Source organism: Aptenodytes forsteri, unplaced genomic scaffold (genome assembly GCF_000699145.1).
Source record: "Aptenodytes forsteri isolate BGI_AS27 unplaced genomic scaffold, ASM69914v1 Scaffold297, whole genome shotgun sequence".
In the NCBI taxonomy this organism is placed as follows: domain Eukaryota; kingdom Metazoa; phylum Chordata; class Aves; order Sphenisciformes; family Spheniscidae; genus Aptenodytes; species Aptenodytes forsteri.
The window spans coordinates 768,162-781,936 of record NW_008796167.1 but is presented as its reverse complement, the minus strand read 5'-3'; the positions used below and the strand labels follow the sequence as shown (position 1 = coordinate 781,936).

At 43.2% G+C, this 13,775-nt stretch overlaps 1 protein-coding gene across 1 annotated transcript in view; it reads left to right on the top strand.

Annotated features, from left to right (window-relative positions):
- Positions 1-9,493, top strand: part of RAB35 (RAB35, member RAS oncogene family) — a 17,840-nt gene extending 8,347 nt beyond the window's left edge. The window contains exons 4-6 of the mRNA XM_009287543.1: positions 5,918-6,042; positions 6,138-6,262; positions 6,813-9,493. Of these exons, the coding sequence (XP_009285818.1) occupies positions 5,918-6,042; positions 6,138-6,262; positions 6,813-6,941 (379 nt within the window). The 3' untranslated portion in view covers positions 6,942-9,493. The remainder of the gene's footprint in view (positions 1-5,917; positions 6,043-6,137; positions 6,263-6,812) is intronic.
- Positions 9,494-13,775: the final 4,282 nt, after the last annotated feature.

The following is a 13,775-nucleotide window of genomic DNA, read 5'->3' as shown; positions in this document are numbered from 1 at the left end:
GCACAGACATAACCACGGCCACAGACACTTCAAGAAGTACCTGCTCTGGTGTGGACTTATCCACAGCTGCAGGCACTTTGGGGTGTCCTGCTCCCGTGTGGACTCATCCCACAGGTCACAGTCCCTTCGGCTCGAGTTCATGCTGAAGTTCCAGCCTGTCCAGTACAGCAGCACAGAAGCAGCAGCACAGAAGCAGCAGCGATGCCCCGGCCATCTGCCAGCCCAGGTGCATGGCCATTGCTGTTATCAAAATGTTCCCAGGCACAGCGGAGTAAGATGATCAGCAGTGCAGCAAGCAGCGAAAGCAAAAAGCAGCCACTAACGAGCACTAGACTCTAATATACAGTAAGGCAAGCAAGCCCCATGGCAAGCACAGATTGGGTTTCGCATAGTGTTTTATGTAAATTTTTTTCTTCAATTAACATTTAAAATGGAGAAGCTGAAATGGTTTGAGGGCATTTGTGCCATGACCTGTTTGAACTCTGCTGCTATTTTCTTTTGCATAGCTTTTTACCGAAGTGAGGTATATTTTACTCTTGGGGAAGTGAAGGCCCCAGTTTTCCTGCCTTAACTCTGGTAAAGTAGTTACAGAATCTTCTCTGGTCAGGGAGGAAAGATTTGAATTTTGTGCAACTTTAAGCAAAGAAGTTCCTGTGTCCGAGTGCATTTGAAGTGTTGAGGAAAACACTTTGGGAATGCTGGTTACACTGTCACGAGGGCTCCTCTTGCTGTTAGGTCGGCTAGCTGTGACTGTCTAGCATTTGCTCATATTTTTCAAGCGGCGCTCTGGACCTAAACATATCATCTATAAAAACAGGAGATAACGAGATTCTGATTTTAGAAATGGTTCTCTTTTTTTATTTTTTTCTTTTTTCAATTGGCAAAGTAATACCATAACTGATTTGCTTATCCCAAACTGAGTGACAAATCAGTTACCATGCTAGTACTTACAAAAGGGCTTGGCTACCAAATCATGGGTGCAGTGCGAGTGCGCTGTCAACATTGTAGTAGTCTTTGTCTAGTGTTTGGCTAGACTGAGGTTTAGATTGAGGTTAAGAATATAAAAAGGTGTTCCTTTGGTATTACTGTAGGCCAGGAAGTCCCTTTACAGTTAAAAGTAGAGTTCAGATTGATGTTGAGCCAAGCCTGGCAAGCAAGACTGAAATTAGAGCCCATCTGGTAATAATAGCAATAGGTTGGAAGTACTGCTGTGTAGACCTAGAATTGCAAAATGGTAGAGGTGGTAGGAAGTTAATAGTAGAAAATTGGGAAACATTAAAAGGTTGTTCTATTTTGATTTTACTTGACTACAGCTACAGAAGCTGAAAAACAGAATAAAACTGTTAAGGAACAGAAATCAAGTTGATCTGGAGTATTCCACAGAAACTCAGGAAAAATAAACTAGATTAGAATTTCAGACAGGGAAGTATAAAAGACAGCAGCTGTTTTTACTGTCTATTAAATGTGGAAATACTGGGATAGCTGGTGCCTAGTGGGAGGAGAGGCCAAGCTGTGTGAATTTGGTTGGCATGGAACGTCATCCAAACTCTAAATTTGATTTAAATTCACCAGAGATGTAGCATGCCAGGACTCAGCTGTATTAGCAGGAATACTTAAGATGCATGAACAACCAGTTGCTGTACTTGATTTGCTCTTGTAGATAAGGCTACTCTGTCCTCATTCGGGACTGTGGTTTTAGAATTTAAGCTTTAAATAATAGTTGTCAGATGCTAGCTCAGGATGAATAGTAATAGCAGAGGGACTTTCTGCCATGCATTTGTGTGGAATGGCATGTTCAAGAGAGGGATGAGCCTTTTGAGATGATGGAATTGATGTGTCTTGTAAACCAGATATGACGGTCAAAAGACTAGTCAACTGACCTGTGACAATAGATGTGCTTCCAGGAACCTGAAAAAAGAACAATATGAAAACAGATTATTAGAAATCTCTGGAATTGGTTAGAATTCTAGAGGAATGAAAAATAAGGAAACACGTATACTACAAACTAGTGAAATACTGACAAGGATGCTGGATTAAGCCAATGACCTATCTTTCACGTTGGCCGGTTACATTTTTTTTCCCCCCTGGAAAAATGAACATGTGTGCCCTACTGAACTGATGCAGTCAATAATACTCTCTCCCCTCTAAATCTGACTTAGCTACCGTCACGCTTCATGAAACTAGTTGTTATAGCTCCAGATGCTAATCTTGGGAAGCATTTCCTGGAGGAAATCGGAGAACTTTATTGGTGTCTTTTAGTAGGGAGTACCGCAATGAATGGCAAAATGTTCCCTTCTGCTTAGAAAGGTAGTCTTCAGAGATGAGAGGGGAGAATGCAGATGGCTGAAGAACGCGATGAGTTTGGTTAACCAGTTCTGGAGATTTTCTGTATCAAGTCTGCAGTATTAGTAGGTAATGTTTCAAAGGCAGTAAGCTTATGTCTTTAAGCATCTTTAAACATAATTGTATAGGTAGAACAAGCAACTTAGATATTTATTTCAACTTAAATGTTAGCATTCTTAAGCCTTTTCCACACCAAAGCTAAATGTAAAGCCTTTAGATCTAGGTAACTTTTCCAACCATATGGAAGATAGTTGGCTACTACCAAGCATCCAAGGGCATATACAGGTCAGGTTTGGTTGTCTTTCACCTGAACAGGATACTTTCATGGACACTCTAAACATGAGTAACTGTTCTATAACTTCTTTTTTTGCTGTATTTCATTAATGTATTTATCACTAGGAGTAGTAGCAGGTACTGGCTTTTGAGGTTTGTAGGGTACGTGGCAGAGCGCACCTACCATATAGAGGACAGCTAGCATCAGTCATTTAGTCCTTGAATGGGAGGCTGAGATTGAGAACTTCATTTCTCTTCTGCTGTCATTTCTGTGGTCTCCATCTTCCCTAAAATGCGGCTGGGAAGAAGATAAGGCATTCTTTCCCTAGTGTCAAAGCCTCAACTACCTCTTGGTTGCCAAAAGCACAAAATTTACACCTACTCCTCCTTGAATGCCAAAAGCCCCATCTGTTCTCTACTCACCAAAGCCTACAACTTGTTATAAAAGCAATTCTGCACTGCATCATTCTGAAATCTGAAGTATGGAGTAGGATAAATCAGATTTTGTTTTCTAGTACTGTCCTGCACTTGGGGTTGGAGAATCTTTGCCATACTTGTTAAGCCTAAAATGTTATCTAGGACACAAGGCTGTATCTAACAAATGATAGAAAATAGCATGACTAGCTTTTTGAGAAAAATGTGTATTATGGGGCTTAAGAGAGAATAAAAGGTAGTCACGGTCTTATCTCTCGGGCTGCTAAGAGGTAATGTCAGCCAATGGAGAAAATGACATTTTAGTGTAGATGAGGGGTTGGCAACCTTTCTAGAACAATGTGCCAGACAATTTTCCCTTCCAAAAATAGAAGCAGTGTGTGCTGGTAGGAACTCAGCAGGAGTCAGGGGTTGCTGTCTTGCACAAAGGAAGATATTTCTGATGAGGTGGTTGGCAATACTAGTGTTTTGTGGCAGGAGCTCCCAGCTCCTGCAGAGTTTGGAATGCCGTAGTGGTCTGTGCTGCTTGGTCCAGCCCACAGTCCTCATCCCTAGGAGCAAACGACGACTATGCTGACGACATTTCAGGAGTGGGATCTGTACATGCAGGGTGCACATTATTCTATTCCCAGACATCATATGCTTTGCTTAGAAGAAAACCTAGGTGCGTGGGCAAGGTAGGAGCAGCAGGGTGCTCCGTTGGGTCCTCTGGTTTGGATGACTGGGGTACCAGGCATGGTTTTATGGAGGGCGCAGCAGAATGAAGCAGCTCTGCATAGGTGTAACTGAACCACTGCGTTTCTCTAAAGGCTGAATGTTGTCTTTGCAAATGTAATGCTCAGTGTTAGGGAGGAAGTGGTAGGTCAGCCTGAGGGTTGCTGAATTAAAAGACTATTAGGTGATACGGGAGAGTTTGAAGATAATTAGTTCATTGTTCAGATGTAGAGAAATCCAGTGTGTTGATAGGATCGGAGATCTTTTCCTTTCTGATGCTATCACACAAAACAGTATTCATCAAAAACTGTGTGCAGTACATGTTAGTGTCTGGAGAGGATGGATTGTTTTTGCAACGTGTGGATTCAGGCTATGGAATACTTTTTCCTCTAAAGGATCTAAGTTACGAAATAAAGTTGAGCTTGTAACGAAGTGAAGCACAAATGCAGTGCTGTAGCAAGTTCTAAAGCTGTTAAAGGAACCGACTGCGACTGGACTAGAATATTTGAAAGTACAGGATCTCTTATGGGCTGGGAATAAATAATTCTTACCTGAGTTAGTTCTTGCCAGGGAAAGTGAGTGTACAGTATAAATTACTGGTAAAACATGGCATGGGAGAAACATTTGACTGTCTTCTGAAAGTGCCCAGATGGGCAATAGGAGCAGGCTCTCCTACTTCTGTAGAGTATGTATCGCATCATAGAGGAGTATTGATATCCAGAGACTATCACTACAAAGTGATCACGAGAGGAAAGGGGCGGGGGGAGATGCGTGCACTCTGTATGTGATATGTGCCTGTCTGTGGCAAGTCTGTCTTGATGGTTTATAAAGGCAGGTGGCTTCTGTTATAGGAGGGATGATGGGGCTAAAGGTGGGGAAGAGACAGTGACTTGCTCAAGCGCATCAGTGGCAGAAGTGAGCCAAAGCTTTGAGATCTTCTGTAAGGTAGTGCATTTGGATTAGATTAAAAGGCTTTGAAGTTCAAAGTTGTGTTCGCTGAGTTGGAATAAACTATCAAAGAGAACCAGAGTAGTCACAGTGGACGTCTTTAAAGTGCAGTGGAAGGGACAGTGCTGCAAGAGGTGTTAGTGGTAAGAGATCAAGCTCTAGAAATGCTGTCACAATTTAAGGGAAAATCCTCGATTTTGGTATGCTGAATTCTTCAATTTGTTTTATTAAAAATCTTAATGTAGATCGTAAGAAAGAGGAGTAAATGGAAGGAAAAGACTAAAGCTACACAGAATATAAAAACTGGATGCTGGTGAGGGCCTCGCTGTCAACTGTTTCAATTACTTCCCCCCCCTGCCCCAAGCTGCCTAATTTACAGTAGAGAAAATACCTGGTAGCCCTGTGAATGTGGCTGAAAACTGAGAAGGTGGAGCTTGCTTTTTTTTATATAGCATTTTCACGGTGCGCATACTGCCTGCCTTTAGTAGGTTCATGCAGGTGATAATGTTGGTACTTGAATTCAGATATTTTTCTTGCATATTAGAATTGCTCATCATCTTTTAAAGGTGCTGGTTGCCCAAGACTAATGGGAATAAACTGAAATGGAGCTTGTTTTTAGTGGCTAAAGGTAGCAGAGCGCATTGACTGCACATATGGAGTTGATCTGTTGAGTAGGAAGGTGTGATCAGAACACAGTCGCTCAACAAGACAAATTTTTGTGAGCTCGAGAACTGTGACTGCGGGTTGAGTATATTTGGAGATCTGCTGAAATTTTAGTCTGTAAGTGGTCTTTCACAGGTAACAAAATTACGGCAAAAACTTGATGTGGCTTGTACAACGCAAAGGTTCACATCACAGCCAGTTCCGAGGACGTATTGGGGGCACCGCTACCTTTTGCTCACATAGCCGGAAGACAGTATTCATCTTTGAAGGTCCTGACAGCCTGAACAAGGAAGTAAACAGCAGTCTTTGGACTTTGAAACCTGCTTTTGTAGACTAAATGAGCAGGGAACTCTGTAGGTTTAGAGGAATAGCATGTGATCTAGCTGTTGTAAAAGAATTAAATGACTCCCAGTGGAAAGAAAATGGGGGCACTTGATTGCCATAACTTGGGGATTTGTTACGAATCTTGTAGAAGCTAAGTGAAAGAGCTGAGAAGGTGCTACGTAGCTTGAGTTAACATTTATTGTCTTTTCCTGCTCCATAGGTATTACAGAGGAACACATGGGGTCATTGTTGTCTACGATGTTACCAGTGCAGAATCTTTTGTGAATGTAAAACGGTGGTTGCATGAAATTAATCAAAATTGTGATGATGTCTGCCGGATACTAGGTAAGTTTCTAATCAGAGAGTTACAACGTCTTATTTAGTGGGCTGACCAGCTGAAGTACCAGACTGACTTTTTTTTTTTTCTTTCCTTTTTTTAGTGGGGAATAAGAATGATGACCCAGAGCGAAAAGTGGTAGAAACAGAAGATGCCTATAAATTTGCTGGGCAGATGGAGATCCAATTGTTTGAGACCAGCGCCAAAGAAAATATTAATGTGGAAGAGGTAATGTAATATGCAGAAGAGTATAGGTAAAACGATTTGAGGATAATGGTTTGGGAAAAAATAAAAATTACATTCTTCCCACTGAGGAAGAAAGATAAAATGCTTTATATAAGTTGCAAATGAGTAGGTAAAATGTCAAAAAGAGACATCCAACTGTACTTGGAAGAGTTGGGGAAGTGAAATGAAGGAGCCCATGTTGCATTTTCGCTAGCTTTACAGTGCTAACATACTAGGCATGGTCTCGGGAAGGACTTGTCGCTAGGGAGAATGCTTCTAGGAGGTAGGACTGCCCAATCTTCACTCCTGGCCTCAGTTGCCAAACTGACCTGTTTTTATTTACTGGTTTGGGAAGGGGGATAGAGGTGTTATGATTTAGCTTGGGAGTGGGTTGGGAAGGTACTGGATTTCTGCTTGGCCCGTAGTGGGTTGGGGAAGATCTCGGAGCCGTTATTGAAATACCTAGAAAAGCGGAGTTGCTTCAGAAGAACAGCATCCCACAAAAGCTAGCCTGAGCTCCTGGGTGATCTGAACTTGCTTGTTTCTCTTGCAGATGTTTAATTGCATTACAGAGCTAGTCCTGCGAGCAAAGAAAGAAAACTTAGCAAAGCAGCAACAGCAGCAACAGAATGATGTGGTGAAGCTAACGAAGAACAGTAAAAGGAAGAAGCGGTGCTGCTAATGCCCTTTCCCTGCTGCAGAGACTCTGCTCTCAGACAGATCAGCCCCTCCAGCTAGACTCGGGCAATTCCACTGGGGCAGGCTTTGGGAGGACTTTCTCAGTTTTGTGCCGTTATTTAAAGATTATTTTTTCTCCATGTTTTCTATCAAGAGGCGCTGGCACCTTACCACTTCAGTGCCAAGAAGGTATCGGATGGAATCTTGCCCCCCTCTCCTCCCCTGCTCATTCCAGTGCGCCTTGTAGACAAGAAAGGACGTTGCCTACCAAGTGGACTAATTAACCCAAGAGTTTGTATATAATGTATATTGCTTTAACCAACCTCGCCTCCCTGTTGTCGCTTTGGCTTATGCCTTCTTAATGTCAACCAATCATGGACTGCAGAGTTCATCTTTTTAAAGAAATAGTACAAAGTTCTTAATTCGAGTTGGCCCCAGGCTGGCAGCAACTGCTTCCTGGGGCCTCCGGCTTCATTTCTGTTGGGCTCCAGGCTGGCAACTGGTGCCCCTGGGGCCTCTGGCTTCACCTGGAGTTCCAGGCTTCGACTGGGGCTCAGGCTTTGTTTTTTCTAGGTACCAGGATTGCAGGTGATGCTGCTGGAGCCTGGGGTTTCACTTCACCAGCCCCTGGGCTGGCAGCTGGTGCTGCTGCTGGGGCCTTGAATTTCAGTTTGCCATGATCCAGATTTGTGGCTGGGTCCTTGAGTTTCACCTTCTCGTGCTGCAGCCCGGCTGTACCTGTGCTCTCCTTTAGTTTGTATCAAGATACTGAAAAACAAACTGACCTGCAGAAGTGGGATTTATTTGGATAAAACCTTTTTTTTTTAAAAAAAAAAAAAAAAAAACCACAACACAAAGTTTAACTCCTTTGACCTTTGCTTCTGGTTCTGCCAGGGTCCTAAGTGAGGGTCCGTTTCTTTTGAGAACAACAAAACCCATGTGATTCTGCCAAAAAAACCCAAACTTCTCCTCGTTGCCCTGTCCACAAATAGGCGATCTGAACTTGAATGTGAATTTTGGTGGCAAACTTTTGTTTTTGAGAGAGGAAAAGGCATGAAAATAAATCCAGCTGTTCTGGATTGATGTCTGAATATGAAAGCTGCTGCAGGATCATTCCCAGGATTCTTCTGTTAGAAAGGAGGACTGCTGTTTAATGTAAAGAAATGGGAAGCTTGCTTGCTTGGGTTATGTGGTGGTGGAGGATCACCCTTGGAAACAAACTGGTCTCGCTATGCTCAGCAACGTTTTCCTGGCCCTTGTTGGCCTTTCTGGGAAAACAAGGGCTCAGTTCATCGGCCTGAATAGATGTAGTTAAAGGTGGAGAGTGTATGCGCGTGTAACTAAAATATCAAATGTCTGGGCTGAAAGTACATGCTCAGCACCTGAATAATTGCCTGAATAATAATAATAAAAAGAAGAATTTTTCCTTAAAAATGACTAAAAGGCATGGAGGGTATGACTTCCTTTAAGACCTTGAAGGTGGACGTACTCAGTTTGTCAGTAAGTGGCCCTGTGGAATTGCTGGCTGTAGTTTGGTAGGATATGATTCACCAATGTCCATGAGCTTTGAATCAGCCCACTTTTCTCCCTTCCTCCCCCTCCCCCAGGAGAGGCTAAATTTTAGTCACTTATTTTGCCTGCATTTTTTTAGATTTTTATGGGTTGTGGTAAGAGCCCTAATCATACAATCACATCACAATCAATCACTTTAAAGACTTTTTAAAAAACGCAAACAATGAATGTGTAACACATTTTCTTTTTTTAATCAGTTCAGGTGCTGGGAGTGTGTATCCAGCTGCCTTCACCCGTCTCTTTTCTTCACATATCTTTCATTGGTAACCCAAGAATAAGGATGAGCTGGGATGATATTGCTAGCGTGAGCTCTGATAATTGTAAGACTTGAGCGGCTATGGAAAGTGGCGGCTTGAGTTAGACCAGTCCATCCTGTCTGCTTTCTGATGTCGAATGTGGCGTGTGCCCAAGGAAGGAGCGGGGTCAGTCCTCAAAGCCTTCCTGTTGAAATGAAGCTGTCCTGTGACGGTTACCACTTTCAGATTAAAGCGCCCAGCCGCGTTACTTTGGGACTCTTGTGGTAGCGTGTGTGCAGATCTAGGAGGGAGTAACTTCATATAGGCAGAAGTAAAGAAAATGTCTGAATTTACTGGAAATGATGCAATAAAATGAGGAAATGGTGCACCCAAGCCTGGAGTGTTCTCTTATATGGAAAGATTGGTCCTTTTTGAGTCGAGGTCTTTGTGGCCACGGTTTGAACTCTGCCAATCCAGGTGTCCAACTTCCTGGCTTGAAGTGGGATTTTTTTTTTATTTTTTCCTGGAGCTGGCTGTAGAGGAGCAGTTCTCTCTCTGCTCTTGCCACTGACTATTCAATTGGAAGGGGTGGGGACTGTGTCTCTAGTGGTGCTGATGTGAAGTTTCCTAAATGTTGAGCAATGGAATGTCTAACTGGTTTGCTAGGATTATTTCTGTAATGAAAGTTTCTAATTATGCTTTTTAAATAATTTTAAAAAACTAAAAATAAAGGTTACAAGCTGCCAAATCTTTTTTGAGGCTCTATTTCCTCTGCTGTCCAGCATCTGGAGGTGGAAGGTGGCAAGCCGGGGGTGAACTCTTCTGCTGCACATAGAGGTTTGTTTGTTTTTTTTCTGGGAGGCGGTATTGGCAAAACAGCAATTAATGCTTTCAAATTTTTCATTGCTATTCTAGTTTTAAATGTGAATGAAAGAGTAAGCTGGAACTGGTAACCTTATTTCTGCGTGAAAGTGAGATGCTCATGATTTTACTACAATCTTTTGTCTTTCTGTTCAACAAAAAGTGTTGAGCGAGCTTTGAAAGCTTCTCCTCAAAGGCAGCAGGGGTCAGACCCTGAGTTGATTGAAAAGCATCTGGAGTCTCTCCTTGCTTTCCCAGGAAATGAACGTGTGTTTTTCTGTGTAGGAGCTAGGCAGCCGTCGCTGTGCTTGTTGCCCTTAGCATTCGCTTACCCCCGCCTGCCCTTGACGCGCGAGCGGGCTATTGAAGGCAAGCCCTCATTTCTGGAGAAGTGTGATGAAAACTTGCTGTGGGGAGGTGCCTTTTCTTCTGTCTGCGCTCTTCTGGTATGACTATGTAAAGGGGAATCCTGAGGACGTGCAGATGGTCTGAACTGCAGCTGGCGCAAGCTGGAGGTGTTTCATTGTCCGTCTGTGTTTTCTGTCTAAACTCGTTAACGTTTGCGCATCCCTCCATATAAAGGCCAGTAAATGATACAAATGGCTGGAAGGTGGAGATGATATACGAGCTCGCCTTTCTGTTTTCCTGTGCGGCAGGAGATGTAAATGCTTCAAATGTTCTTTCTCCAGGACCATTCTCTTCTGAGCCCATGCAAGTGCTTTATGTGGCTGAATTTCTTGGGATGATGACGTACTAAAGGTGCTGTTAGGTGTTAAGATGACAGTTCAAAAAGTGAGCTTGTTCTGCAGCTAGGCATGATAAGCAGTGACTTGAGAGCTGAGACAGTATCATATAAATGATCTGTTTTATTCTGAAGAGAACTATTTACAAAAGAAGTAGAGCATCGTTTTTACTAAAAATATGCCTTTATAGATTTTTATAATATGTATCTTATAAAAACCATACATTTATTTACATTACTGCTACATACAAAAATTACAGCACTGTGGTATATGTACATATCTATAGATACATTCTTTCTGCTTGTCCCTGCTGTGTGCTTTTCCCCTCTCAATCTAAGGGAATCGTTGCTGCAGCACCCAGACACTTCCTTTCTTGGCTTTTTTGGTTAAAACAATCTTGCTTTTTATAGCCGAGCGGGGAGTAGAGAGCTTGCCTGATGTAGAGGCATATCTGGAATTTACCATTCTAAGTAGGACAAGTGCATGCAGCTATCAAGTCCTTGTGCATGCAGCACTGCCTGTAACCTCACTGCTTGCTTCTCTGTGCAAAACTATTCTGTGGTCATTAATCGATCTATTGTTCATCTCGTCGGCAAGTTGCTGATCTAAGTTTGTATTAAGATAAAGTGCTAGTGACTTGCCTTGCATCTACACTTACTCGTTTCTTGTTTACAGTTGCTTCCCTTGCAGAGTTTACTAAAGGGAGATTGATCCCTTTTCCCTTAGGCTAGCATAATAAACATTTGCCCAAACAGTCACCTGTTACTGAACTGTGGGAAAGTTCTTTGTAACCTTAATCTCAGCAGGCATCTCTTCTCTGTGCAGTATTTGAACAGTGACTGTGCAGCACTACTGCTTTATTTACCGTTATCTCAAAAGCAAGGCTGAGTGTTGTGTTTAGAGCTGCTGATCCCACTCCTTAAATCTACTTCAGGATCCTGAGTGCCTGCTGGATTAATGTGCTTCCTCCATCTCATTCACTGGAGCCGATGTTTCCGTTATGCCATGTGTGTCCTAGAAGAATCAAGTATCACAAGTGGAGTGTCTTCTAACCCAACACTGCAAGGATGATTCCAGGCTCCTGGCCACGACAGGATGGAGATGAGTGTTTTAATGACAGCTCAAGGTGAAATAGTCAGGACCTTGTTAAAACACAACATGACAAATGAGAATGTGAAGGACTGCATTGATGATGATTTGAAAACAAAACAACAAAACCTAGCTGCTATGTTAAGGCAGTTTCTGTTCCTGTTGAGTAGCAGCTCAGCACAAGGAGGTCTCCTTTGGTGTGTTGTCCAGTTCATTAAACCCAATTCTCTTGTATTTCTGGGTTTAGTAGTGCAACTAAGTCTTTAGGGTTAAGGGACTAGTTTTAAGAAACCATACCCAACTGGTACCTTAGAACATGCTGACTTTCCTCTTGCAATCTCTTCCATCACTGTATTAAATAAATAAAATTGCAATGGGATTAAGGTAGGTTCCTCCTTAAATGAAGAGATGTGCTGTGCATTTCAATTGCCTACCCCTGCAACTGAATGAGTCACTTTCCTCTCAGCAAACATGTAGCAGAAGGCACCTTTCTTCACCTCATTACTGCATCTTCATTGGATCACTTAAGGCCCTTGCCTTAGGATTGCATACATAGATACAAACATCCTCACGGGGGTAGAGTCCCACACAGCTGCTGGGCGTGTGGCTTGAAGAGAGCTGTTGGGGCCTGGGGAATAACAACTGACAGCAGAAAAAAGGTCCGTGAGGACCAAGATGTTCACATGGCTCTCCACAATAAGCAGAGCACTGTTTTCAAACAGCGTATAAGACAACTGTTCACAGGTATCGCTGGCACCCACGAACCCACGCCTAATTTTGCAGGTATCAAGGTTTATGTTAACACATATGGGCATAACTGAGTCCTGACAGCAGGAGATGCTGAGCGTGTGCCTCATGTCTCTGCCCTGTTGAGAGTCACAACGTAGGTAAGCTGGGAGGATGAGGACTTGCCATCCTGAGAGCGCGCTTGGCACTGCACTAAGTCCCTTTCCTTCACTTGCACAAGTGGATACAAGCAGATACTCAACAGTTGAGCATTGCCTGGAAAGGACAGGCCAAGGTTTAGTTTCCTTCCCTGCCTTTGAGACTCCAGACTCCTTTCCCTGTCAGCAGCAAGCTGTATTGGTGGTGCTTTACCCAAGTATTTCCTGGAGCAGGATCTGCAATCCAGGTTTCATTGCTTTCAAGTAAATGGGTTTTACCACTCAGCATTTTACCATCATTTTCAATCCCAAAGAGTACTCTGCTCCTTGCAACATGGAGCTACCTCAGTGCATGATTTCATACCAGTGTGGTAGTTTCATGCTAACAAGGAAACATGGGAATGCTCAGATCTTTGTAGGCAGAGAGGATATTTGTACTGAGGTATTATGGATGTCCTATCCCATAGGTAAGTTGAATAATAATAAAAAAAACCAAGCCGCCAACTTCTTACCTGCTTCTTAGAAGAAGGTGTTTGATACCTAATTCTTGCAGAAAGCTTGTTATTGTAAATAGTGAGCAGAGATAGCAGCTCCCCGTAGGATGGTGTTTTAGCACCTAAGTTGCTGAGCAGGGCAGAGCTGGATGTGTACCTAGCTCTGTCTCCTGTGGGACGGTGTAGGTGGTAGCCTCTTTAAAGCAACAGGGAAACAAATTAGGGCCTGTGGGTATTGTGAGCTGGGAGAACGTGTGAAAATTACATGACAGCAGCAGGACATCTCTGAACTTAGGCTGGCATTCCTCGCTGGTTTATGATGGTAGACTGTGTTAAAGAGAAGAGCTGTAAGGTGCCCATCTAGTGCGTAGGGAAGGTCCCTACTTAAGTATTGCAGGATTTCCAGCACCGCTGTGTGCATATACCAAATAAGCTACGTTCCTTCTTGTTGATCAAGTCATGCTTATGGCAAAGCAGGCTCTGATAATCTTCGGTCAAATGGAGATTTGGCTACCTGCTCGCCGAAGGGCTGAGTAGTAAATGACCCGCAGGCAGGGACAAATACTCGTCATTTTCGTCAGGCCATAGCTAATGTTACTGTGTGGGGCAGAGTAAGCTGCAGGTTTTCCAGAGCTTTGTAGACACCCTAATCGCCTTTGGCTTTAGCGAAGGCAGATGCCTGCGTGCTTTCTGAGGATCAGATGCCAACCCAGCATCAAAGACCTACTGACGTCACTATGGGTAGGCTTCCAGTGAATTATTAGTTAGGCTTTTTGGGGGCCTATCCAGTTAAAATGACAGGTTTCTTACTCTGTTTGGGAGGTGTACACGGCTTTGGGGAAAGGTGTGTGACTTGCTGAAGCCCCACAACTACCTTTGGCCATTGGAGGGACAGTAGGTGCCCCAGGACTGCACATCCACAACTTTTATCCAGTTTATAATCCATTGTAGATGGTCAG